The sequence below is a fragment of the Hippocampus comes genome, unplaced genomic scaffold (genome assembly GCF_001891065.2).
Source record: "Hippocampus comes isolate QL1 unplaced genomic scaffold, H_comes_QL1_v1.1 scaffold33, whole genome shotgun sequence".
Classification (NCBI taxonomy): Eukaryota; Metazoa; Chordata; class Actinopteri; order Syngnathiformes; family Syngnathidae; genus Hippocampus; species Hippocampus comes.
This window is the reverse complement of record NW_017804842.1, coordinates 311886-336817: the sequence shown is the minus strand read 5'-3', so window position 1 is coordinate 336817 and position 24932 is coordinate 311886. Positions and strand designations below refer to the sequence as shown.

The following is a 24932-nucleotide window of genomic DNA, read 5'->3' as shown; positions in this document are numbered from 1 at the left end:
CCCCCCACCCCCTCCAACACACGCACCACCTTCCTCCTCTCTGCCCTCGCAGTGCAAAGATTACGAGGAAAGGATGGCGAATCACGAGCGCATTGTGTAATCGTGCCTTCAAGTGCGTGTTTAGTTCCGAGAGGGCGCAGTTATTAGTCGTGTGTGTGTGTGTGTGTGTGTGTGTGTGTGTGTGTGTGTGTGCAGGGGCAATGAAGGTCAGCGAAGGCACGGCAGAGTCACAAACGTGTCGCCTTGCGAAATGAGGATGGCCAAGTGGCGTTTACACGTGAATGGCGTTGCCTTTCCATCCGGAGGGGATTCAGACTCCAAATTCAAGGCGGATAGGATGCAGATTGTCTATTGCTCGAACACACGACAATTGAGGACAAACGTTTGAACCATTTTTATTGTTCCATGTGATGTTTACATTGCTGCCAAATGCAGAAACCGGATCAGATCCGGTTTAAACTTGCTCTGACGTTACCGTTTAGGACCCTGCGTATGTTGAAGTGAGTTGATTGATCTGGTGAGATTCGACGGAGGTACTGAATGTAAACCCGTCACGATTATTCCCGATTCCCCATACCGAGATCATCCGCGCTGAAAGGTCGATGCCGCCGGTGAAGTCGGTTCTTTGCGGGGCACTCATGACTCCCGCAGGGGATCTCGGAGTAAAACACGCAGCGATAGCACTGCTTGCAGCCAGTGCTGAAAAGAAGTTGTCGGTAGCCGTGGCAACGCAAGATGGCTGCCCTCTGGCTTCAGCTGTGAGAGGCGGTCCAGGTTATTACGGACGTCCGTGATGCCAGTGTTGAATATTCTTGAAAATAAAATGTTGATTGCTCGCCCTAATTAAATGTGGTGTGGTGAAAGGCTTCACGAAGCGCCTTTAATCGGTTCTGTCGTCGGCAAGCCAAGGCTGCTCGGTTAGCACTCTCGAAACCTCATCCTAACTTTCGTCCTCAAGCACTTTTAACAGCAAACCACAACTGCAACAAGTCTTCAATCGTCACCGCAAAACCAGACCGCCCCACTCCCGATAAGTTCCATTGAGACTTGACGTGACTTCATCATGACTCGTGCCCCCATCCCAACCCCCACCTCCGTCATTCCGCTCCACATTCCTACCATGCCAGCTGGACATTCCGCTCTCCACTTGCGCCCCTCCAGCAACAAACGACAGCCGGAGCCTTGAAGGATTCTTTTTCGGACAGTCCACGCAGCGTGACAGGCATTTGACACTGACGTTTGCACGTTTTCGTCAAGTGACAAGAAATCAAGCTCCTCATCGGGGGAGGTGATGTGAGGGCAGAATCCCCGCAGCATCGCTCGGGCGCGCACAAAGGGCAGACGCAAGACTTACGGGTAAGCGGAGGACTTCCGGACGCGCGTCTCAGCGCCGGTCTCTCCTCCTCCCCCGCTGGGAGACACACCGCCCTGTCCGACACCACCGCCGCATTCCCGAGGTGCCAAAAGGAGAACGGGCGTCGGGAGTGCGTGTTGGTAGTCAGCGCGCGCGTCTTTGTGTGTGTGTCTCGTCAACGAGCCGTAGAGGGGAAGCCTACCAGCTGATTGGTTGGAGGGGGGGGGGAATGGGCGGGCACGGGCGGGACCAATGGTGGATGAGATGAGCAGACTGGAGGAGAGATGGCAACAAAGACGTGTTGTTGTTTTGTTTTTTTTTAATGTTTTGGGAATTTCTGATGTCCCCGCTTAACTCCTCATCCCTGCCATAGGAAAAGTGCATCAATGAAAAAAAACAACAATATTATGATGAAAGGAAGATGAATTATACTTTTTTTTTAAGTTATCTGTTGGATTTAATTTCCTACTTGGATACTAGCCGACTCGGATAAGCGGAAGAAAATGTATAAATGGCGATGTAATAGTGGGGGGGGGGCGACTGATTTCAAACACGACTAAATAATCGCCGACTAAATGTGAACGAAACTCTTGTTCGTGGGAAAAAAAGCGCAGCAGAAAAAAACACGGCGTAGAAGAAGACGTGGAGGCCGGAAGACGGTGCCCAAGGAAGAAATTCAAAATGTCTGCTCCGAAAAGCATCCCCAAAGATGCTCAGGTAACTTTGGACCTTTTGTTGCGTCTCTTCGCGTTCGCGCGGCGGTGGGCGATTAATCTACTAAAGTTGTCCAGTTGTTAAACTCTTCTCCGGTGTTGCTACCTGGTCGGCTCGGCCGCAACTAGCTTCTTAGCATGTCCGTTCATAAAAATGCATCTCGTCTGCTTAGCTTAGCCGCTGCTAACCAGACGGCTAAAGTAAAACAGTATTGTTATCACGACTTGTTTGACTGAGGGAGGCTAAGTCACGCTCGGTCAAACTTATTCAGTTAGCACCGGCGTTTGCTTGGGTGATGTTCAAATCATCGTCGCCGTCCACATATTTACCGTGCAAAAGTGTTTTTAACTAATATGTCCTCCGTGTATGTAGTGTTACGTGTTTAATGAATAATCCAAACCCGAAACGATGTACAGTATTTTTAAGGTGATACCATGTGTACAATGATTATTTCAAAGTTGATACGTCGATTCAAAGCCATTCTAAGACGGTATACAATAAGAAATTACGAATGACAAAATGAACAAAACGATTAAAGTGCTTTATTCACAGTGACTGTCTGCAATGATTGTGTTAAGAGCATGAAAAAAATAAGGAAGTTCAAAATGATTAGCAGTTATATAGTGTACAAAATATTTTTGCAGGTAACAAAAAAAAAAGTTTGACACAATTGTCAGGAGTCCATCATATGTTAAAGATGACTATGTAAAAACAAAGTGTATGAAAATGTTTTTTTGGGTGGTGACAATGTGAGTTTTCTTTTCAAACAAGGTGTCTAAAATGTTTCTTTTATTTACTTTCCCTCCAGGTGATGATCCAGATCCTGAAGGACATGGGCGTCACCGATTACGAGCCCCGCGTCATTAACCAGATGTTGGAGTTCACTTACAGTAAGTTGTCGCCACGGCTGAAATACGATGCGAACCTCCCACCTTCATCACGCTGTCCACTCTTCGCAGGATATGTGACGAGCATCATCGAGGATGCCAAGATCTACGCCACGCACGCCAAGAAGTCTAACGTGGATGCCGATGACATCAAACTGGCCATTCAGTGCAGGATGGACCAGTCATTCACGTCGCCGCCGCCCAGAGATGTAAGGAAACATTTTGTTGTGTGGCGTGTGCGAGTGTATATTTAGATATGTAGCCATGATGGAGCGTGCGTAGGTATTTGTTGGTTGGCATGGGGATATGCGTAGGTGTGTGTATGTTCCGAGCCTTGGGTGTGATGACCGAAGGTGTTTTGCGTGTCCTTCAGTTCCTGTTGGAAGTGGCCAGACAGAAGAACCAGACGCCGCTGCCCCTCATCAAGCCCTACACGGGTCCCCGCCTGCCCCCTGACCGCTACTGCCTGACCGCCCCCAACTACCGCCTCAAGTTTCTCCCCAAGAAGGTGGCGTCGGCCGGCAGGATATCAGCACCCCGCCTCAGCGCCGTCTCCAGCAGACCGGCTACACCCACGCTCGGTCAGTTCCCGCCTACGCATCTGCGATGTCGTGCCCCGTTTTGTTGGAATGTATAATGGGCAATCAGGATGACCGTGCATCTGGCATGTACACAGTCAGGAACCCATGTTGCATAGATAAACGGAATTAGGGCGTAAAATTACTCAACAGAGCAAGTCACCTTCACACAAGGCTCATCAAGACTAACTTTGCTTATTCACTGCTGCGCACTTGTTTGGAGGGGCGGGGCTAATACTCACTGACCAGAGACGCCGCGTCGTCTTTGCAGGAAACACGTCGGTTCAATCGGCGGGTGGCGGCAAGGCGGGAACCCCGGTGTCGCTGGCGGGTCAGAGGTTCGCCGTGCAGATCCCGCCTCCCTTGCAGAGCGGCAGTACTAAAAGCGGTAAACGTCCGATGAGGCGGTCGCCGTGTCGGCTCGCCATTCCGGGCGACCAATCAACTGTCCTTTCCTTGCAGCGCCGCTCAGCACGCCCGCCGCGTCCAGCGTGCTCATCAACTCTTCTCTGATTGGCTCCAAGAACATCCTCATCACCACCAACATGGCGGCTCAGAGCGCCGGCGGTGGCGAGTCGCTCAAGAGGAAACACCAGGATGACGACGACTACGACGCCATGTGACAATACGCAACAGGGCACACAAACGTCCCCTCTCGCGCTCACACACACGATCGCACTCGGCATTCTTTGCTGCTGCCGCACCAAGACAAACTTTCAAGCTCTGCCGCATTGACGACACAATGACTTTTTGTTTTGTTTTTCACCTTTAATCCTAAAAACAATTTCAAATAAAATAAACCATGTGAATGATTATAACCAAGCATTTAAGTCACTTCCTGTTTGTGGCAAAAAGTTAGCGCACACGTTTTGACACATCACGCGCGTCGCAAAAAAGTTAGCGCACATGCACGACTAAAAACGACCACGACGACCAATCACGGCACTGCAAAGAACATGCTCCGCCTCTTTCCATTTTGGGGCGTGGCCAACCATTGCAGGGAGCAAAAAAAAAATCCAACGCAAACGACGCAAAAAAAAAAAAAGCTGAAGTGTTGATTTGATTGTTTGTTTTGACCCATGATGCAATCGATGCCACAGGAAACACTTCTTACTGGCTGAATGGGATCATGGCACTCAAGAAAATGTATGTTTGGAACTTTCAAAATGGAAAAGGCTGAGACGGGAACTGAGGCGGAGAATGCCACCGGCCGCTCGAATTATGTGTGGCGGGGGGCGGCGGCACAGGAATGTTGCAAGTGATGTGGACGGCGGGTGACCCCCCCCACTCCTCTCCCTCCTTCAGGTATCAACACCTTTTGAAAATCAACAATTCTGTATAAGACACCATCATTGCTGCGGGGATAAAAAAAAAAATGCTGCACATTCAAAAGGATTTCCAAACTAAAAAGTATTGTAGCTTCCTTTTTTTTGTTTACATCCTTCAACTGACAGTGTTACGCTTTTTTGAATAGCCCAGCAAACAAAGGTTTGATTTTTTTTTTTTTTTTCTGGTCAACTATTACAAGGAAGAAAAAAAAGGAAGGTCAAAGAAAACCTGTTTTGACAATCAATGATACTTTGACAGCAAATACGGGTTGTGATTCACCTCACAGTTCAGGCGTGGTTTGAATTTACCTTCGGAGTTTTCAGGGTGAGGTCAGTTGAAACCCGTTTTGTCCATCTGACAGCAAATGCAGGTTCTCAACCGCCCTTACCTTTTTTTTTTTTTCAGCAAACGGTGACCAGTGGCGGCAAAGAAAGCTTTCGACCGGCCTTCGATGTCGCAAGGCGACTGAAAACCTCCTTGCGGCCCCCCGAGCGCCGTTTGCTCAAAAGCGGAAGGTCGACGAAAACCTCGACTTGCTGTCAATACGCAAAGAACCTGGGAAATCCCATCGGTGAAGATCCTTCGATCAAAACAAAACGCGGAGAAGATGGCGCGGCGGATCACCCAGGCGGTGCCCAATTTTCGGCGCCCTCCGTCCTTCCGCCGGGGAATGTAACGTGCCTGTGCATACGTGTGTGCGTGTACGTGTGTGCGCGGACGTGCGTGGAGGAGCGGGCGGGCCGCTCCTAGCAGTCCTCGTCTTTGTCGTCCACCACCCCTTTGAGGCGCAGGCGGGCGAAGTCCTCAAAGACAAAGTCGTCGTCCTGGGAGACGCTGCTGAGGAGAATCGACTTTATGGCCACGCTGCACGTGCTCGACACGACATCTTGGCGCAGGTACTCACTTGGTGTCAAACTCGATCAGGTTGGTGTCGATGGGCGGGTCCGACTCTGGCACGGCTGACCGGCGCAAACACACACACACGCGCGCGTACAGGTTAGCGAGTTGCGCGGCTGGCGATTCGAGGTCACGCGCGCGCACTCACCCGACTGTGGGCGCGACGCGGGCGGCTCCGCCGGTTTCGGGTGCATGAGGATGAACGGCAGCTCCACCGACACGTCGCTGTGACGGACAAGCGAGGGAGGGGTGAGGAGGCGCGTGCACGCACTCGCGCACACAATTACTTCCGCCGCTACTTCCTTCACCCACACACAAGCAAACTTTTGCGATGACTACTCACACGCTTAAATGACTGTGTGCACATTTTAGTGACTTAGTTACACCACACACACACACACACACACACACACAAGGTGATACAGTACCCTCCACGCGAGACCACCAGCTTGACTTTGACCCTGTAAGACACCAGGATGCCCAGCACCTCCTTGTTGGTCACATCCTTGACACTGAAAGACACGCGCATGCACACACACACACACACATCAGTATCAAGTGCGTGCGTGTGTGGGCGGGCGGGCGTGCACGTTACATCGTGGAGGAGGCCAGGTTGGTGTCTTCGTGTTTGAGCTTCCCGTCCAACGCCAGGCCTCGCTTCTCGCGGTTCTTGTCCAGGGTGGGCGTCAGCGTGTAGACTTTGCAGAATGTCGAGCTGGACGACACCTGGTCGCTGACGCGCACACGCACAACACATCTGTCAATTCAAAGCTCCCCCGTAACGCACCGAGAAAGCGCAACAGCACCGCGTTACGTAAAAGCGACGATTGTTTGCATGCGCGGCCTTGCCGGCGGCCGGCGCACGACTGGCCGATTAGCTTGCGCGTGAGCGTCTGGCCTTGAGTTGTGGCCCAAAGCGGCCCCTCGCTAGCGCTTTCGGTTTGTACGTTTGGGGCCTTGCGATACGAGTTCCTTTTGTTTCTTGCCCGAATTTGGCTCAGAACAGGAAAAACCCGTACGTTGGGGCACTGGTAAAGTACTCCGAGACGCTCAAGTTAGGGGTGACGTTTTCCGCTCACGTGTACTTACTCGGCCTCCAGCTGCGCCACGGGACATTTGTACTGCGCCGTGCTGAACAAACAGATGTCAGCGTACTGGCGCACTGCGGGGACAAGGACACACAGAACGCACATCCGGGGTCAAGGTAGTGCCGGGCGATACGACCGCAGATATGACATTTTTATCTACCCCCCCCCACCCCACCCCGCCCCTCACGCACCCCTTTCCCCACTTTGCTTATAGAAAAAGCACCTGACGAGTTTGGACTTTTGCTTTGATTCTAACCTGTCATTTGTTTTCCCAACATTAACATTGCTCAACTTCCACGGAAACTTTGGAAACAGGCTGACAGCCCACAAACAGCTCGGCTTGGTTTACTCAATTGCCACAAGATGGCGCCAAAGCGCTGGCAAAATAGCAATTGCTGTCAATGCGCAACAATAATTCGGCGACTGCATCCAAGAAATAAATCCAGGAAATAAAACATTTGATAAAATTCGATAAGTTGAACCCCCCCCCCGCCCCCACCAAAAAAAAGAAGAATTGACTACTGAAATATTTGAAAACTCAAAAGAGATTTTGAAAAAGTGCTCGGTGGAGGCTGACCTGAGATCTTGACCCTCTTGACGGTCTTGGTGGAGTTGTTGGTCACGTGCACGTTGACGCTGATGGGCTCGCCGTGGTAGTAAAGCTGACAGGTTGGCGCACGCGCGCACACACACCCGCACACACTGGTCACTTAACATGCTTTCTCCCTCACTCCGAAAGTGCGCGTCTGTCTACCTCCTTGTCCAGCGAAGCCTCCAAGTGCAGCGACCTGTCTGACATCAGGAAGCTGCGAGTGGTCTCCACCATGGGCTGAGGCCCCGCCTTCTCCGGCGCGTACTGCACCTTGCGGATCACCAGACGCACAGAGTTCCTGTGCGCACACGTGGAGTGGGAGACGGGAGTCAGTTCAGAAGTGAGTTGGGGGGTGCGGGGGGTTCAGGACGGCGTGAGTGAGTGAGTGAATAAGAGAAAAGTGAGGGAGGGAGTGCCTGAGCGAGTGAGCGAACACGGGTGAGTGAGTGACAGAGTGAATGAGAGCGAGTGACTTAGTTGAGTGAGTGAGCGAGTTCAGCACTCACCTCTTGTGGATCTTCTCCTCCATGTTCTTGGCACAGAATGCTCGGATCTCAAAGTCCACACCGCACGCCTGCGTGCACACACGAGCCACACCTATGTGAGTTCACCGATCATTTGGGAAGAATTGATCCCATGATTGATTCATCGGGTCAGAAAGCAAAAGCGCAGTCGTGCCTGCGCCAGCTCAACTGTGCTCCACTTTTCCAAAGCTCGTCGTACCGGGGAAAGCCTCTGATGCCCTGCCCACTTGTGATGTCACTACGTTTGCCTTTTGCCCCCATCAAGTGACCTTTCCACCTTGTCAAGTTTACCTTGCCGGTGTCTTCGGGTCCGGGCTGCAGCGTGACGGAACACGGAAGGTTCTGAGGGATCTACAACACACACACACACACACACACACACACACACACTTTAAGGATGCCTTCTCACACACTCACAAACTCTCTCACACTTCTGTGACAACTTCACACATGCACACAAACCCCCTCAGACACGCACTTTAGTGACTGCTTCACACACGCGCGCACGCACACACCATGTGGCACCTTGTCAGTGACGCCATCATGGCACCAAGCCAACTGTGTGTGTGTGTGTGTGTGTGTGTGTGTGTGTGTGTGTGTGTGTGTGTGTGTGTGTGGGCGTGCGCACTCACAGTGAAGTAGAAAGGGTGCGCGTGCTGCCCCAACTTCTTGAGGAGCCGCTCCTGCAGTCGACTGTTGGCTTTGCGCTCTTCGGGGACGGGCGGGAAGGCCTGTAACAGGAAGTGACATCACGTGAGTGCGGCGGATCTTGGGCGGCCGGCGAGCGTGACCGAGTGGCGGCGACCTGGAAGGTGGAGATGTACAGGTCCTTGCGGAAGGACAGACCCAGCACGTCCAAGTCCTCGCGGCCATAACGGAACGCGCAGGTCAGCGTGACGAAAACTACGTGCGGGAAAGACAGGAAGCGTGAGCAGAGCGCTAGGAAGAAGAATTTGAAAATAGCGTCCTACCTTTCCTGTCCTTCAGGTACTCGGGATCCACCAGGATGACACCGTCTGTCCACACGGAGACAAAACGGCGACGGCTGTGGTGACGAGCGGCAGACCCGAGCAGGAGGAAGGTCACGTGACGGAGCATCTGACTCACCTACTGGATCCACATGGTCCAGGTGGTCCACAAAGTCCCGCTTGCCCAGGTAGACCGTCACCTGCCCACACCAGACCGCAACTGTGACGCATTCACATTCTCGAACCCTCGAGTGAGCTTATTTGCACTGTGATTGACCTCACGCCAAATTTTGTAGAAGCTTTCATTCAACCTTCAAAATCCTTCCAAGGCCTCGTCGCCTTCGACACACCTTTGCTTTCCAGAACCTACTGATCACCTTCCGGTAGGAAGGGTGCCCAAGCACGGTCCTCGGAAGCCCCCCATCCGGCCTGGTTGAGACGTCTCCAACACAGGCCATTCAAATGAACGGGAACGTTCTCTGGCTTCTGCAAAGCTTGCCGATGAGCTGATGGGAGACATCCAAAACAGGCTGGATCGGGCCTCTCGAGGCCCGGACTTGGGCACCCCCGACCTTGAGCTTCTCAAACCTTCTAAATTGCCTTCCACAGCCTGATCGAGACCCTCCGGTGAGAACCAACAAGTTACCTTCTACAGCGTCTACAACCCTGTCGTAAGCTTGGGCTCACCTTACAGTTTGGACTGGATTTCTTGAAGACTCTAAAAGAGGAGGAGGAGGAAGAAGAATCAGTGTCTGGTCATTTGACAGGAAGTGTCCCAGCGGAACAGGAAGTCACAACATCAGGTGAGGAGATGTCGCTCTGCCGACTTCACCCGTGAGCTAACAGGACGGATTTTCTTGAAACGGGAAGTCACTTTTCGACTTTAGGGGATTTGTCAGGGGATGGAGCCAATGCACGAGTGTTGTCAAAACGGCTAATCACTTCCTTTCTCACACCAAACAGGAAGTAGCTGCGTGTCAAAGCAGAAGTGTCACAACACAGGAATTAGCTTTTTTTTTTTTTTTTTTAACATACACTTGTAGAAATATTTTTCACTTTATCAACATTGTTATAACGATTTCTGGCACGAGGTGCGATGATTCACCTGTCGCGCACGCACGCGCGCCGTATGCTGACACAGCGGGTGGAGCAGGTGAATTTATTCCAATGAGACGTAAAAACCAATATTAAAACAGCAAACATGCCGCCGGGTGTCTCCGACGTTTCGAGCGTCTTTAGAAAAAAAATAATGGCAATCTGCACACTTAAAACGCAACAATTTACAGCACGTTTTCCCATTGGAAAGCTCATTCGTCGGCGTGAAAACGCACACGTACGTTCAGAAACAAACATTCAGAGGCTATATTTCTATCCGCTTTATTTGACCTCGCTCAAAATAACAGATGTTGTTCAACATCCACCTTGGGGGATTTGCTTCAAATCATGCATCGCGGATAACACGAACGACGCTGAAAACGCGCACCGTGTATTTTTGTTTCACGATACCTGCGACCTTGCGTAAAAAATGAGCAGCTTTAATGGGAATTGCGACTACAACGACGAAAAATCAAGACGTGTTCTGCGACCGTAGCGGAGACACAGCTGGGGCTAGTAGCTAGCCCGCTAGTTAACCCCACCCTGCTGCGCGCGCCGCGCCCCCCCCCCCGCGGGGGCCCCCCACCCCCCCCAAAAAAAAAAAAAAAAAAAAAAAAAAAAACACCAAAAAAATAAATAAAACCCACCACCAGCGATAGCCTCTTTGAGTCGAAAAGAGTCACGACTTAGACGCGCAGATCGCCGCCACGGCATGACGAGCACCCATTCGGGCCAACGGCGTGATGCTAACTAGCCCGCGGAGGCTAGCGCGTTCGCTCACCTCGTACCCGCCTTGTCGCCCATCTCCGCGGCTGGCGGACGTCAAGAAGGGCCGGAAGAGACGAGCCCGGACTCGGTTGCTTGTGTCGTTGGGCTAGAAAGGACTTAGGTTATTGTTGTTTTTTTTTTGTTTTTTTTTGGGAAGGGGGGAGGTGCCAGCGGGCGGCGTTCAACCTTCCATCCGCCTCGGCGAACCGCTAAGCGGGTATGCTAATTTCGCGGAGCGCCTCCTCAGCTCGCTGCCACTTCCGCGAGGGCTGCAGCGCTATTTGCCTGCTTCGCTCGCCGCTCTTGTGTGAGCGCGCGTGCGTGCCGCGGCTGCAGATGATCACGTTGCGTCAAACGCGACGCTCGCACGCACGCACACGACGTCTCTCCGTGACGAATTTGCGTGCGCGTGCCGTAGAATGCAAAGTCGTGTGGAGGCGCCTCGAGATACGACACTCATTGGTTTCGTGACAGCGCCCGTATCTCAAAACACTCAGCTCTTATTTCCCCGATTGAAATGAATGGGAATGCAATTAATCCGTTCCGGCCACCACAAAACAAGTTTGACTCATTCGGTCAATTTGGTTGCTCGTCTCTGCGAAGTAGCGATGTAGTGTCAAGCAGTTATTGTCGTGTCTAGTGTGGTGTAGTGGTGTGTAATAAATACTGTCGTGTGTGTGTGTGGTTTAGTGCTGTGTGTAATGTCGTGTTCCGTTGAGCAGTTTTGTATTGGACTTTGTGGTGAAAAGTAGTATGTCCAAGTGTAATGAATAGTGTGTAAATAGCGTCTGGTCTTGTGCACGATCGTGTACAATGCATTGTGGTGTATTTCTCGTAATGTGTAGTAATGTATGCAATTAAGCATTTGGTTATGTCATGTTCATGAATTGCTTAGTACTGTGCGTCACAAAAACTGCAGTGTGTAACACGGTAGTGTGCGATGTGCTGTGTAGCGCGGCATATTGTAGTGTCATGGTAATTGTAGTATAGCATTGTGTGGTGCATCATATAGTATCGATAAGAATGGAGTGCAGTACTCATATAAAGCAATGTGCCACGTTGTACTGATTAGTATAGTGTTGTACTGGGTTTTCCCATTGAGTACTATAGTGTGAGGTCAAGTACTGTCTGAGTATTGTAGGGTCTCGTGTGGTGTAGTAGTGCTAATATTTCTTTATGTTAAAAAGTAAACACAAAAGTCCTACGCAATACAGTATAATGAATTGAAATTAAAAATCATTCTTTATTGTGGTGACATCATCTCATCACCACATCATGATGTCGTCGTGTTTGCAACGCAAAAGAAATCAGTTCCGTCCGCCGCCTGCGGGAGCGCTGCCGCCACCTCAGATGCGGATAGCGTACGAGTCCGAGTGCGTGACGTAGCGCACCCAGCGCTGGGTGGGGCCGCGATGTTGCGTGGGCACCAGGCGCAGGAAACGCACGTGGAGGCCGCTGGCCGTGACCTTGGGCAGCTCGAAGGTCAAACACACGGGACCCACCTCCATCATGGAGGCGGAGCTTAGGGCGGGAATGTCCAGCTGGGGGAAAACGATGCCGATACAACAAGATCGAACGTGACCATATTAACATAAATTTTTTTTGAGAAAAAAAATGAACAAAAGCAGTGAGTGGGTGAAAAAACACAAATGGTGTCAACAAAGTGTTGTCATTTTTCATTTGTGTGTTTGGTCGTTTGCCCCGTCCAATAATCGCAGTCCCCCTTTATCGCTCCGCTCGGGCGACGGCGTAGTTATCGCTGCGCTTTTGCGTACCTTGAAGACGGCGGAGAGCTGCGTTCCCCCGGGGAAGCGCGGAACTTTCCAGACGACGGCTCGGTTTTGCGGCTGCAGCTCGGCACTCTGATCGGGACTGCTGAGTTCCTGCGACAAACTGACAGGAAGTGGCACGATCAGGCATGAAGTTGAAGCGGAATATCTTAGCCTTGATGATTAGCCTTGAGTAGGAATGGCCGATTCTCCAATTGACTTCCCTTTGATTTGGGCTACAGGTGCAACTGTTAATCGATTAATGAATGACGAAATTCACCAACAACCGCTTTGATAATTGATGAATCGTTTCGACGTCAAATTGTCCAAACCTTCGGATTTCAGCCTCTCATTTAGTAAATATTGGCCCAGTCCTGCAGTCCTCCACGAAAGCAGACTGACTGAGAGAAGTTCATTTTTGCTCAGAAAAAAGAAACAAATCTGACCGGAAAAATCAAAGGAAATGAGAATTGTCGTGAGAAAAAACAAAATCAAGTGGGTTTCCATTCCGGTTTAGCCTTCCGGTTTCTATGAAAACGATGCGTGTTGTTGCTCATGAGCGGCCTCGCGCGTGCGGGGGGCTTTTTCATTGACAGCACCTGTCATTCAAATGTTATGGCCTCATTCAAATCGGAGCAAATTTGCTTACCTGATGCAACCGTTGGGAACGCGGATGCTGGCGCTCACGTTGACCGCCGAGCTGCACGCACACAACGTCGCCGTGTCAACACAACAAGCATCTGAGACTGTGCGTGGCCGCAGAGTTGTCCAAACGTGTCTCGGTGCCTGTTCGTGTCCGGGGTGTGCGCGCCCGTGTGTGTGTGTGTGTTTTTTTTTTTTTGTGTCGGCATGCATGCGCGTGCGGGCGTCCGTGTGCATGTGTATATCTCGGTACGTGTGCGTCGGTGTGCCGTAGTGCGCAGGTGTTTGCGAGTGAGGTCACATTTGACTTGGCGTGAGCGAGCATGTGTGCGTGTGTCTATGTGTATGTGTGTTTGCATTTGTGCACCCGCGTGTTTATGCCATGTGACAGGAAGTGACCTTTTTGGCGGCAGGTCGCAGCGTAGCTTGAAGAACATCAGCAGCCTGCGAGACAAACGCGGCGCATGAGAGAAAACAACAGGAAGTGGCCGTCAGCGCAGAACCTAACCTCCCTCTCCTTCCTGTCCGTCTTCACTCTGACACTAGGGGGCGGCATCCGGCACGTGCCTCCTCTTACCTCCCCTGAGGAGCTCTGCCGAGTGAGTCGGTTACCTTCCGGCGGCGTCCTTCTCGATGGCGGGAAAGAGTCGGAAGGGCGGGGCCAAGGGCAGTCGGTCAGCCAGTCGGTACTGCATGACGCTTTGCTTTCGGGAGCGGGACGAAGGTCAACATGTTGAGGCCACCACCCTTGTCCCCGGCAAGAGCGGCCAATCACGCTCGAGCCTGGGCGGGCCTTACCTCGCCCTGGCCGGGGCTGATTCGCAGGATGCGGTGAGCCTCAAAGTCATCCAGTCGGACGGCTGGGTGGAAGCTGCACTCGTCCACGCGGACTGCCGCGCCGTAACCTGGACCCGGGGAAATTGCCTCAGCGCGTTTCCTCTTTGCTCGGCTCCAGCGCTTTTATTTTGTAGGGCGGCGGGCCAGCTGACCTGCGAGATGTGAGCCGCCGACGCTCAAGTCCTCGTTGAGGCCGATGCGAATCTCTGCCGCAGAGCAACGTGGCGTGAGGGGACCCCCGCTGGACATTACGAAAAGCCACAGAGACCCCCAACCCTCGACACCAACCCAAGTCAAGTCCACCCTGCCCGATTTGCATAGCGCCAATCGCCAACTCAAGTACACAATTTAAGTAGATGATTACAGGCTAGCATAATTATTAGCTACGAGAAAATGCCTCGGATCGATACATTTAGATTTTTTTTTTTCTATGTGGCGGCACAATTTGATCACGTTTTTTTCAGGTTGCTATCAGCAAAAACGTTTTTGACATTCTCTCGTACTCCGTCGCTCGACTCACCCGAGCAGCTGGGCAGGAAGCACTTGACCTTGACCTCACCCTCCACCTCCGCCTTCATCAGCACGCCCTGCACACAGCGCACTCAGTGCACCCGTTCAGGCCCCGCCTCCGCCGCGCTGTCGATCCTACTCACGCTGGTGCTCATGACAACGGACATCCTCTCAATGACGTCCACAAAGATCTCACTTTTCCCTCCCTGGACACACACGGAGGTAGGGCTGGGACCTAAAATCAAATCTTGCCATTTCCAAACGTGTTTTGGAGGTTCCGCGATGCAGTACCTGCAGAGGCCTGGTGGCGGCAGAACTGGGCGCCACTTTGCTCTGTTGCGTGTCGGCTCCAAACTGCGGCGGGACAAGAACGCGGAGGTCATGGAGGAGGTCGAGCGGGCGGCGACGTACGTGTCAGCGGCGGCCCCGCACCAGCCCCACGTTGGCGAGGTCCAACAGGCTGAAGGGTCGCGATGACAGCGCCTCCGTCTGGATGAAGTTCTTCAGGACGTCACATGACGTGGACTGCACATAGCCGTAATCCTGCAAACAAATAGACGCTTTTGCTCAGTTTTGACGACAGATGTTTGACACGATTGTCAATATTTCATTTTATGTGTTCTATGGTGTTCGTTATTTTTTCTGATAAATGTTCCAGCTTGTTCGATCTGCAGGTGTTGTGAAAGCACTACAATATATAAATAAAGATGAACTGTACTGTGTATATCTATCTATCTATCTATATAGATAGGTGTGTGTGTGTGTAGATACAGTATATATGACACACCAGCATCTCATCCAGAAGTTCATAGATGAGCGCAAAGTTCATCTGCACCGTCTTCTCCGACAGAGCACCGCAGTAATCTTTGATGAGCGCAGCCAACCTGCCAACGCACGCACACACGCTGTCACATCCTGTGCCCGCCTATGTCACGGTTGCCACGGTGATGCGCCGCACCTGTTGAGGAAGTCGATGATGGCAAAGGGGGACGAGTCTGCCGCGATGGTGGTGGCGACCAGGTACAGTCCTCCCTGCCACACGTGCACAAAGTGGACGTTTCTGTGCGTCTGGGGACAAGAGCGGGCACACATGCAAGTGAAAGTGAACGCACACATGGACAAGTGTACACACTGCAGGTTACCATGACAACAGGAGGCTGGTCTCCAGTCAGCGCCGTCACTTTGTCATAAAAAAGGCCAACAGCGTCACTCCCGATGTCTCCCCGGACTGCCGGATGGGTGCGGAGTCAAGTTGACAAATGTGCAGGTGAATGGAACAGTCTAATTTGTCCCTGGGTGTGTGCCCTGCGATTGGCTGGCAACTAGTTGAGGGACCCCCACACCCCGCGACCCTTGTGGGGATAAGTGGATCAGAAACTTTAAATCGTTCAACAGAATGACCAAAACATGAGTTCTCAGTGCCTCATATAGTAAGTCCCCTGGTTTGAAGGATACAGTCTTTGTAGACGAGGCGGTCGCCTTTCGAGGACAAGATGAAGACCTGCGCAATCATCCTGGGGCTGAAACACACGCACAAAAAAAAAAAAGTACAGCATAAATGTAATGTTTATCTCCATCGGTTTGCGTGCTTCACTTACCGTCTTCAGGCTTGTCAAAAAAATGAAATCTGTCAATGAAATTATGTCAAGCCATTGGATCTCACTTCGTGTTTTGAACGAGACGTCAATATTTTATTATTTTCACATTATAAACATTAATTCATAACTCGAGCAATATCCGATAAAAAAACACATCCAAATGCGAACGCAAGTAAGCAATTTCAAAAGCGTTGCGTCCGATGTAGTGGATTTTGAATGTTCAACGTACAGTAGCTTCGAGCTTGTTGTTGACAAAGCGTTTCGTCGTCACAGTGCACAGCACCGCCTACCGACCAGGCGGACCGCTCACTGGTTTCATTTTTATGGTTTCACCGAATTAGTTTGTGTGAGCTTATCGTAAAAGGAGCGATACATTTTCACATTATATTCTAACCAACGCTTATTTGGAGGTCTCTCAGTGCATAGAATTGGAAAACGTGAACGGTAATAACAGTACAGACCTCCAATCAGCAGGTGGAAGTAGAAGCACGAACCTTGACCCGGAAGTATTTTTTGTCTTTTTGTCTGGGAGAGAACTCCAAACATTTTTACAATGAAGTGAGTTTTTCCCATTCCTCTTTTCTGTAATTCATATTAATAATATGCAAATAGCTATGTGTGCGTGGTTCGTGTCTGTTGACCTTTTCGTTGTCGCGTTTTATTGTTCGCACGTTCTCCTTTTTTACCGGCCTGCCGCTGCTAACAGCTAACGTGGCTATGAACAAGGTGGACGGCAGTTGACTTGTAAAGAGCTCCATCATAAAATGTTAAAAAGGACACGTGTCGATGAGATAAATCATCAAATAAAGAGTTTGATAATCATTTCTGACTTCTGCTCGTATCGCTCACACGTTTTCTTCAATATCGTTGTCTAGAAACACAGCTAAAATGAAAATAATCATCATAAGAATAATAGGAAGCGAAATGGCAGTACAGTGTTTGGCTTGCGCAGAACTTTTAGGGTGAATTGTTGGGGGCGAAAGTATCATTTTGTGTATTTTATTGTATTTGTTTTGGTGTGTGTCTCAGTCCGTTGACCAAAGTGAAGCTTATCAACGAGCTCAACGAGCGGGAAGCTAACCTGGGGATCAACGAGAAGGCTTCATGGCACAGCGAGTACAAGGACAGCGCCTGGGTATTCATAGGTAAGAAGACCAAGATGATGATGATGATGATGATGAAGTCGGGTTCACCATCTTCTTTTTCCCCTGCAGGAGGTTTCCCTTACGAGCTGAGTGAAGGCGACATCATCTGCGTCTTCTCGCAGTACGTTCCATGCTGTCTTATGGTATTGTTTTTAGATCCCGCGCCGAGACTCACTTGGACTGTTTTGTCCCGCCAGGTACGGCGAGATCGTCAACATCAATCTGGTGCGAGACAAGAAGACGGGCAAGTCCAAAGGCTTCTGCTTCCTGTGTTACGAGGACCAGAGGAGCACCATCTTAGCGGTGGACAATTTCAACGGAATCAAGGTGACACCACAGCAGCATTAACATTAGGGCAGGGCCAGATTTTCACAAAAAATGCCATTCTGGGGATATTAAGAGCAAATCATTTCCCCAATATCATAATTAGCCAAGTTTAGTCTAGCTTGCTCGATTCAACCTTTGCAGCACACTTTGACCTGGATGGCTGACAATCTAGAAAACAATTTTCAGCAAGCATTTTTTAAAAAAAATAATATTCAGTCATTGATGTACCAGCCAGGCCATGGAACCAATTAAATTTGTAAGTCGAAGGGGCCACTGTCACCTGAGTGGATCAAGTCAAGAAGTGACCAAGCCCACTTTGTGGTCCCATGCCAGATCAAAGGTCGCACCATCCGCGTGGACCACGTCCGGGACTACCGCCCCCCCAAAGACCACGAAGATATCGATGATGTGACACGGCGCCTGAGGGAGGAGGGATGCGCTCCCTCCATCACCAACGCCCCGCCTGCCTCCCCGTCCTCCTTGTCGCAAAACGATGACGTCATCCCCGTGAAAAAGAGCAAGAAAGGTGAGCTCACATCCTCTTGATGCACGTGTGCGCGTGTGTGTGTGTGCCTGACATGATTGTCATCGCTGCAACCTTCTCCTCCTGTAGATAAGAAAGAGAAGAAGAAGAAGAAAGAGAAGAAGGAGAAAAAGAAAGAGAAGAAGAAAGCGAGCCGAGCGTCGTCATCGTCGTCCTCTGCTTCTCCTCATCCTGCTGCTGTGAGAGTGAAAGAGGAGAAGGAGGACGCTGCCTACGACAAGTATGACCAGAGGAGGGCGCCGGTCGAGAAGGACAGATGGAGAGGAGAGGAGGGGAGGCGACGAGACGAGGAGAGAAGAAGGGAAGATGACCAGAGAAAAAAAGGACATGAGGAGAAAAGACGGGGAGATTCCGAGAGAAGACGGGGAGAGCATGAGAGATACAGAAGGTGACCTTGGTGACTTCTGGGCGAATGCTGGAATCTTTTTTTATTTTCCTTGGATACATTGAAAAATTATTTTTGGGGCTTAAAATTATGTTGGACAAACACAATTTGTCTTTTTTTGGGGGGTGGGGAGGGGACTTTAAAAGCAAGCATAGTAATCATATTTTCTCTGACTTGCTGCTTTTTGGGACTGAACACACAGAGTCCCTCTTTGGCCCCGCCCACCTGAGCCTCTCCCCGCTCAATTAACCTTGACTCACCTCCAAGGTTGGCCAGGAGGATGAGGATTAGCATCGCATCTGGTCTGCACGAGCTCCAGACTCCTCTCACACAAATCTTTGCCACTTTCAAATGAGTCACCCTCGCTCTTTTGTAGCTTAGTTAGATTTTTGTCTTTTTTGGGGGGAGGGGGGGGGTTGCTCCACAGTAGAAAGAGTGAACTCCCCTTCAACTTTTCTAACACACCTCCTAAAATAAAAGGCAAGTAAATGTATATTTAAAAAGATCTTCAACCAAAGCGTGCGCTCTCTCTCTCTCTCTGCGTAACGAAGTGAAACCCCAAATTCACACTCGGCTGTACTCTGTAAAAAAAAGAAAAATGTTTTGAAATCTTGCTTACACTTCACCTTACTTACTGTAATGACATAATCACAGTCATCGTGGATTAAAAAATAAATACATATATTGCTGGATTTTCATAATAACAAATGAATGATTTTTGTTTTCTCTTTATATTTGTGTGAAATCAAGTTTATGTGAGGCTTTCTTTTAACATATAGTTGCAACGATTGTCCACCAGATTGCACCAAAGATGCGTTGTCATTTTGCGCCACGATCCAGGCCGATGTGAACGGTGCGGTATCGGGAAAAGGTGTTGCTGACGACCAAGATGATGTTGGGTCTTTTGAGACGGAACAAGTTGAAGCAACTTTTTCCACCAGGTATCGCCAACAGGACAACGTTCAAATGCACTTGCATTGTCGTCTTCCATTTCATTGAACGCCACTCTGACGTGAGCCGCACTTTGAACACTGACCCCTGTGCTTAAAAAGGGGAAAATAAAAACACCTTTTCCGTGGTGAATCGATTTAAATGTGTTGGACATGACAATTAAATTTAAAAAAAAAAACAATACCACTAGAGGGAGCTAGTATCCATAACGCCGAAAAGTAATTTTTATTTTATTTTTTTTTTAAGTGCCCCAGTGTGTGTCAATCCATTTCCCACTAATCCCTTAATCTCTACTTTACAAAGTTTACTCTTTCGGGTTAATTTGAAGGAGGATGGCCCAAAGATGAAGGTCACCTTGCGCAGGCAGCAGGGGTTGTGAGTTCAAGCCCCCCTGAAGACTGCCCTCTGCTCCACTGGACGCCTTGTTCATTCCTATTTTGCTTCTTTTTGTGTTGTATTGGCAATTTATGTTCTGTGCCGTCTTTTGTCGTCTTCTATCTTGCTCGATTGTGTTTTCTTGTGTTCTGTTGGGCCCTGGATGGCTTGTGTACCAGAGCGTCAGAGGTCGAGGGTCAAATGGGGCGTCAAGAGGACGGCGTGTGGCGTTGAGGTTTCAAACAGCTCCTGATGCGTGTTACCACAAAATATTACCGGTTGAATTCTTCCTCTTTTCTTCAGTTCACGCTGGACCTTCTCGCCATTGGCGGGAGGAGGAGGAGGAGGAGAAAGCACGCAACCTCCTCATACATCAGCGACTCATTCTCTCTCACGGCAGCACTCGTCCTGGCAACCAAGAGGAAGAAAATAAGTTTGACGATGAAGATGGCGCGTGGCTGCTTCGTTGCGTTTCTTCTCCTCTTTCTTCCCGGTAAGACAAACTTTCCTTTTATTGTGAACAACTTTTCCTTCTTCACGTGAGCAATAAAATAAACACCATTTGCAAGTCCCAGTGTAGGGGTCCCTCAAGGATCAATTTTAGGGCACATTTTGTTCAGTATAATTGACCTTCCCAAAGTCTGTCCAATTTTTAGACGAACTTGATCTGTAATTATTTTTTATCAACATGGCGAGAGACCGCAGAGGCTAACGAGCTGTTCGTTAACTACAATCCGTTTTCTTCTAATTCCACGCATTCCCTGCAGAAAAGAAAAACAATACGATGAAATGAAAACATTTGATTTTGTGTCTTTCGCGGACCACAGGAATTGTGGCGCACGTGGCCGACCTAATGTCCATGTTTGTACATGAGGCGCTAACGACCGGGAGTCACTTGTCATAATTTATCTGAAGGTCCTTGAAATGAGCTAGCCGCTGCCTTGTATGTGCAACCACGATCGGCATCTCCACGTGATAGCATCACACACACACACACACACACACACACACACACACACACACACACACACACACACACACACACACACACACACGTGCCACATACCACTGATTAAATGATTGATGACCAAACTATTTGATGTTCTGACAGTTGATACCAATTCCAAGAGAAATTAAGACCTCAGAAAAGGTTCGAGTCTTAAGAGAATTTCTCCTTCCGAAAGAGAAAAGGCTGTAGTCCCGAGAGGTGGAAAATGTCCCGTGAGATGGTTTTAAACCTGAGGCAAGGATTTCCACCATGACCCTTTTTATCATTGTGACATCATGTTGTGTGTGTGTGTGTGTGTGTGTGTGCGTGTGCGCGCAGCATGTCAGTCAGCACACGGCCGCTACGCTCACAAGCTGCTGAAAGATTTGCTGACCAACTACACTAACGCCCTGCGGCCAGTGGCGGACACGGACCACGTCATCAACGTGACGCTGCAGGTCACGCTGTCACAGATCATCGACATGGTGACCACAAAGCACACACTGGACACCCCCCCCCTCACCAACGCCCTTCTGTTCAGGCTAATGTCCCTGTACGTGCGCGTGTGCGTGGTTCTCCAGGACGAGAGGAACCAGATCCTGACAACCTACCTGTGGGTGCGGCAGGTGTGGATGGACGCCTTCCTGGCCTGGAAGAAGGACGACTACGACGGGCTGGACACCATCCGCATCCCCAGCAGCTACGTGTGGCGGCCCGACATCGTCCTGTACAACAGGTGGGTTTTATTATTTGTTGCGGAGCTGCGCAATCGTTTGGGGGAGAAAAAGCAGAACGGATTTGGTGAAAGTGCTGGAACGGAGGGCGCGGGTGGTGGTATGCGTGGTGAGCAGAGATGGAAGGTCAGGTGGGCTCTCACCAATGAAAATGAAGACTCGAGAAGCCGACCTACTAACAACATCTGGCAAAATCGCAGCGGAATTCGGACGATGCGCGGCACTCTTCTGCCTGTTTCCGATTCCGCCGCAATCTTGGTGGATGGCAGACAAAACGCCCACCTGCAGTTAGGCGCCTGACATTTTGGCATCAAAGTTCATCAGACCCTTGAAGTCTTTCTTCTCCACCGCCGCAGCGCCGACGACGAGTTCTCCAGCTCCATGGAGACCAACGTGGTCCTGAGACACGACGGTCAGGTGATGTGGGACCAGCCGGCCATCACCAAGAGCTCGTGCTCGGTGGACGTGGCCTTCTTCCCCTTCGACGTGCAGCAGTGTCACCTCACCTTTGGCTCCTGGACTCACAACGGCAACCAGATGGACTTGTTCAACGCCTTGGACAGCGCCGACCTGGCGGACTTCATCCACAACGTGGAGTGGGAGGTGAGAAACTTTGCGATTCCGAGAAGAGTCCGTTCCACTTTGGAAACGGGGCCCAAACCCAGATGACCGAGAAGCGCCGCGTCGCTGTTCTGTCTGGCAGGTCCTGGGCATGCCCGCCAAGAAAAACGTCATCCTTTACGGGTGCTGCTCGGATCCGTACCCGGACATCACCTTCACCCTCCATCTGAAGCGGAGGTCCTCCTTCTACATCTTCAACCTGCTCCTTCCCTGCATGATGATCTCCTTCCTGGCCCCGCTGGGCTTCTACCTGCCGGCTGACTCCGGAGAGAAGGTGTCACTGGGGGTCACCGTGCTGCTGGCCCTCACCGTCTTCCAGCTGCTGGTGGCCGAGAGCATGCCGCCGTCCGAGAGCGTCCCGCTCATCGGTGAGTCTGCGTTGACCTGCTGCAAAAAGCTTTGCCATCGTCTGTTTGCCACAGGAGGGCAGTTTGTACTCATTGCGACAGTCTTATTAGTATTAGACAAGGCCATGGCTTGATGAAGTGAAGCCCCTCCCCTCACTTGAACATACCTCTCACCATGTTTCATATGTTTAAAAAAAATTAATCCTGATGTTTTTCATCAGTCCCGTAGTGACCTCAGATGCATTCTGAAGAAAAAAAACCTAAGAATACTGATTGTCGTGTGTCGCCGGGCAGGAAAGTACTACATCGCCACCATGACGATGGTGACTGCGTCGACGGCCCTCACCATTTTCATCATGAACATCCACCACTGCGGCCCCGAGGGACGGCCCGTGCCGGCTTGGGCCGAGCGCTTCATCCTCAAATATTTGGCCCGCGTGTGCTTCGTGTACGAGCCGGCGGACGAGCGCCCGGGCGGGCCGGCCTCCCGCAAGCGGCCGGAATCAGACGGCGGCAAGTGCAACGGGGAAGCGCGGGGGGGCGACACGAGCGCGCGGAAGGACGAGGCCTCGGTCGCCCTGGACGAGGGCGGAGACGCCGCGGACGGCCAGCGGTCGGGAGGAGGCGCGGCGGAGAACCGGAAGGAGGCGTGCGCGTGCCACCATCACCAAGGGCTGCGCCGCAACGTGGAGTACATCGCCAACGCCTACCAGGACCAACGTGCCGCCCAGCTGCGCATGGGAGAATGGAAGAAGCTGGCCAAGGTCATGGATCGCTTCTTCATGTGGCTCTTCTTCCTCATGGTCTTCATCATGAGCCTCCTCATCCTGGGGAAGGCCGTCTGACGCGCGCCGTCTCTGTGTTGCTGTGTTGATCGCTGCCAAATGTATCGACAAGTCGCGTGACACATTAAAACCACATCCCCCTCACCCCCAACTTCCTGATGGTTTCTTACCCGTCTCGAAGAACGCTCCGTAGGCGTGTTGCATGTCACACGCGCGCTCCTTCGCAAACGTTTGGGGTTCCGAAGTCGGGGAATCCTCCGCGCTTACCCCGTGACTTGCTGCAGCAAACGTTTCACATTCGGACTTTTTGAGCTGTGTTTCTTCTCACGCTGCCACAACACTTTCAGAAAATTTACAATTAGCATCAATGCTAACGCTAACGCAGACCCGGAAGAGTTCCGGCCCGTCCGGCGAGATGACCGTCGCCAGTAAAGTTGGCGTGCCAATCGCTTCTCGCCGCCCTGCCGGACTTCTCCTATCAAAAAACCCAAACCAAAAAGGTGAAGCCGCAGGTAAGGCGATCGCCATCGCGTCACGCGTGGTCACGCGGATTTCATCACGCCGTGTCGGGGTGGTCACCTGAGCCTGATCGTGTTGTGTTTGTGTCGCCCTGTGCCATTCACGTCACGCTTCTGCGGTCGCGTGACCGCCATCGCGACATGTCGGCGTTGTGACGTGACCTTGACCTCGTGACCTCGATGATGTCATGTCTGTGCAGTCACGTGACCGCTATGATGTCACGTCGGTGTGGCGACGTGACCTGTCTGATGTCACCATAATGTGACCCGATGTCCCGTTTGTTTGGTCACGTGACCTTCGCTCTGCTACTTTTGTTGCTTGAATGAAACCGATGGCCATGAGCTTGCTGGTTCCTCTCCGGGGGAACATTCCGGCGCTTGTTGTTGACTTGACTTTGTAACATTTGACATGCGCTCACTCGTCCAACTTCCTGCCCCCCTCTCGCTCGGGCTTGAAGGTACAAATTCCACGAGGCGCCTCCTCCTCCTCCCCTCCCTCAGCTGTCCTCGCCGTCTTTACGGGAACAAGCTGATCCTCTTCAACATCATCATCGCCACCAACACCGCGGTGAGTCTCTGCGATTTTCGCGTTTTTTTCTGGAGCTCCTCAATGCAGCCGCGTGACGGTGATCTTGACGAAGGCGCTGCAAACTTTTGCGCCGCTCTCACTGTTGCGTGCGCACGCTGCATTGCTATCGAGCGCGCCAACGCTCCCTCAACTTACTCGCGCTGGGCTGCAAGGTGGAGCAACAGAGTGCATGCTCGCATTCCACCAGTGACAGGCTGCTGTCTTCCCGCCTTAATGACCTGCGTGGCCTTCTGTCTTCTCGATGGGCGTGTGACGGACGTGCGGACAGGTTTTGACGTGACGCCTCCCTTGCGCGTCATCGGTCGTCATGGAGGCGAGGATCAGGAATGTCTTCGGCAGCGTCAAGGTAACAATTGATAACGGTGGTCTGAATGCAATGATTACAATAAGCACATCCTGTTATGAAAAGTCACGTCCGCCCGATTTTGTTAAAGCAGCCCTTCAGTGAATTTGCCCAAACCCAAATGGGGGCT

General features: G+C 51.1%; 6 protein-coding genes across 8 annotated transcripts in view; 3 read left to right on the top strand and 3 right to left on the bottom strand.

The window, feature by feature from the left end:
• Nucleotides 1-1577, bottom strand: part of LOC109516935 (tripartite motif-containing protein 3-like) — a 14856-nt gene extending 13279 nt beyond the window's left edge. The window contains exon 1 of the mRNA XM_019871812.1: nt 1355-1577. The gene's annotated coding sequence lies outside the window, so the exon portion shown is untranslated. The remainder of the gene's footprint in view (nt 1-1354) is intronic.
• Nucleotides 1578-1943: 366 nt separating this feature from the next.
• On the top strand, nt 1944-4524 carry taf9 (TAF9 RNA polymerase II, TATA box binding protein (TBP)-associated factor). Its single transcript, XM_019872440.1, has 6 exons — nt 1944-2071; nt 2877-2958; nt 3028-3164; nt 3329-3536; nt 3805-3921; nt 3996-4524. The coding sequence occupies exons 1-6, from the start codon at nt 2036-2038 to the stop codon at nt 4154-4156; spliced, it is 741 nt and encodes a 246-aa protein (XP_019727999.1). The 5' UTR covers nt 1944-2035; the 3' UTR covers nt 4157-4524.
• A 508-nt stretch (nt 4525-5032) lies between these two features.
• On the bottom strand, nt 5033-11120 carry LOC109517202 (arrestin red cell). 2 transcript variants are annotated; one of them, XM_019872237.1, is made up of 16 exons: nt 10808-11120; nt 9619-9649; nt 9071-9131; nt 8935-8979; nt 8769-8866; nt 8596-8694; nt 8255-8314; nt 7946-8013; nt 7602-7737; nt 7425-7509; nt 6849-6921; nt 6355-6492; nt 6188-6271; nt 5908-5984; nt 5767-5821; nt 5033-5696 (listed from the first exon to the last, which is right to left on the bottom strand). In XM_019872237.1, exons 1-16 carry the CDS (start codon nt 10828-10830, stop codon nt 5609-5611), a joined length of 1221 nt encoding a protein of 406 aa, XP_019727796.1. In that variant the 5' UTR covers nt 10831-11120; the 3' UTR covers nt 5033-5608. The 2 variants fall into 2 exon arrangements, with proteins under 2 accessions (XP_019727796.1, XP_019727788.1); XM_019872229.1 differs by having other exon boundaries at nt 5033-5699; nt 10808-11116.
• An 832-nt stretch (nt 11121-11952) lies between these two features.
• On the bottom strand, nt 11953-16406 carry ap4m1 (adaptor related protein complex 4 subunit mu 1). The gene is made up of 16 exons (XM_019872175.1): nt 16151-16406; nt 16008-16072; nt 15695-15780; nt 15511-15620; nt 15340-15436; nt 14985-15095; nt 14844-14906; nt 14696-14758; nt 14563-14629; nt 14195-14248; nt 14004-14110; nt 13818-13909; nt 13605-13649; nt 13213-13263; nt 12570-12687; nt 11953-12335 (listed from the first exon to the last, which is right to left on the bottom strand). The coding sequence occupies exons 2-16, from the start codon at nt 16063-16065 to the stop codon at nt 12141-12143; spliced, it is 1317 nt and encodes a 438-aa protein (XP_019727734.1). The 5' UTR covers nt 16066-16072; nt 16151-16406; the 3' UTR covers nt 11953-12140.
• rbmx2 (RNA binding motif protein X-linked 2) lies at nt 15752-19263 on the top strand. 2 transcript variants are annotated; one of them, XM_019872416.1, is made up of 6 exons: nt 15752-15819; nt 17180-17295; nt 17365-17416; nt 17493-17622; nt 17956-18148; nt 18236-19263. In XM_019872416.1, exons 1-6 carry the CDS (start codon nt 15812-15814, stop codon nt 18556-18558), a joined length of 822 nt encoding a protein of 273 aa, XP_019727975.1. In that variant the 5' UTR covers nt 15752-15811; the 3' UTR covers nt 18559-19263. The 2 variants fall into 2 exon arrangements, with proteins under 2 accessions (XP_019727975.1, XP_019727985.1); XM_019872426.1 differs by lacking the exon at nt 15752-15819 and adding an exon at nt 16536-16708 and having other exon boundaries at nt 18236-19068.
• Nucleotides 19264-19315: 52 nt separating this feature from the next.
• On the top strand, nt 19316-23503 carry LOC109517082 (neuronal acetylcholine receptor subunit alpha-10-like). Its single transcript, XM_019872012.1, has 6 exons — nt 19316-20370; nt 21205-21350; nt 21447-21601; nt 21956-22202; nt 22303-22588; nt 22862-23503. Exons 1-6 carry the CDS (start codon nt 20130-20132, stop codon nt 23410-23412), a joined length of 1626 nt encoding a protein of 541 aa, XP_019727571.1. The 5' UTR covers nt 19316-20129; the 3' UTR covers nt 23413-23503.
• Nucleotides 23504-24932: the final 1429 nt, after the last annotated feature.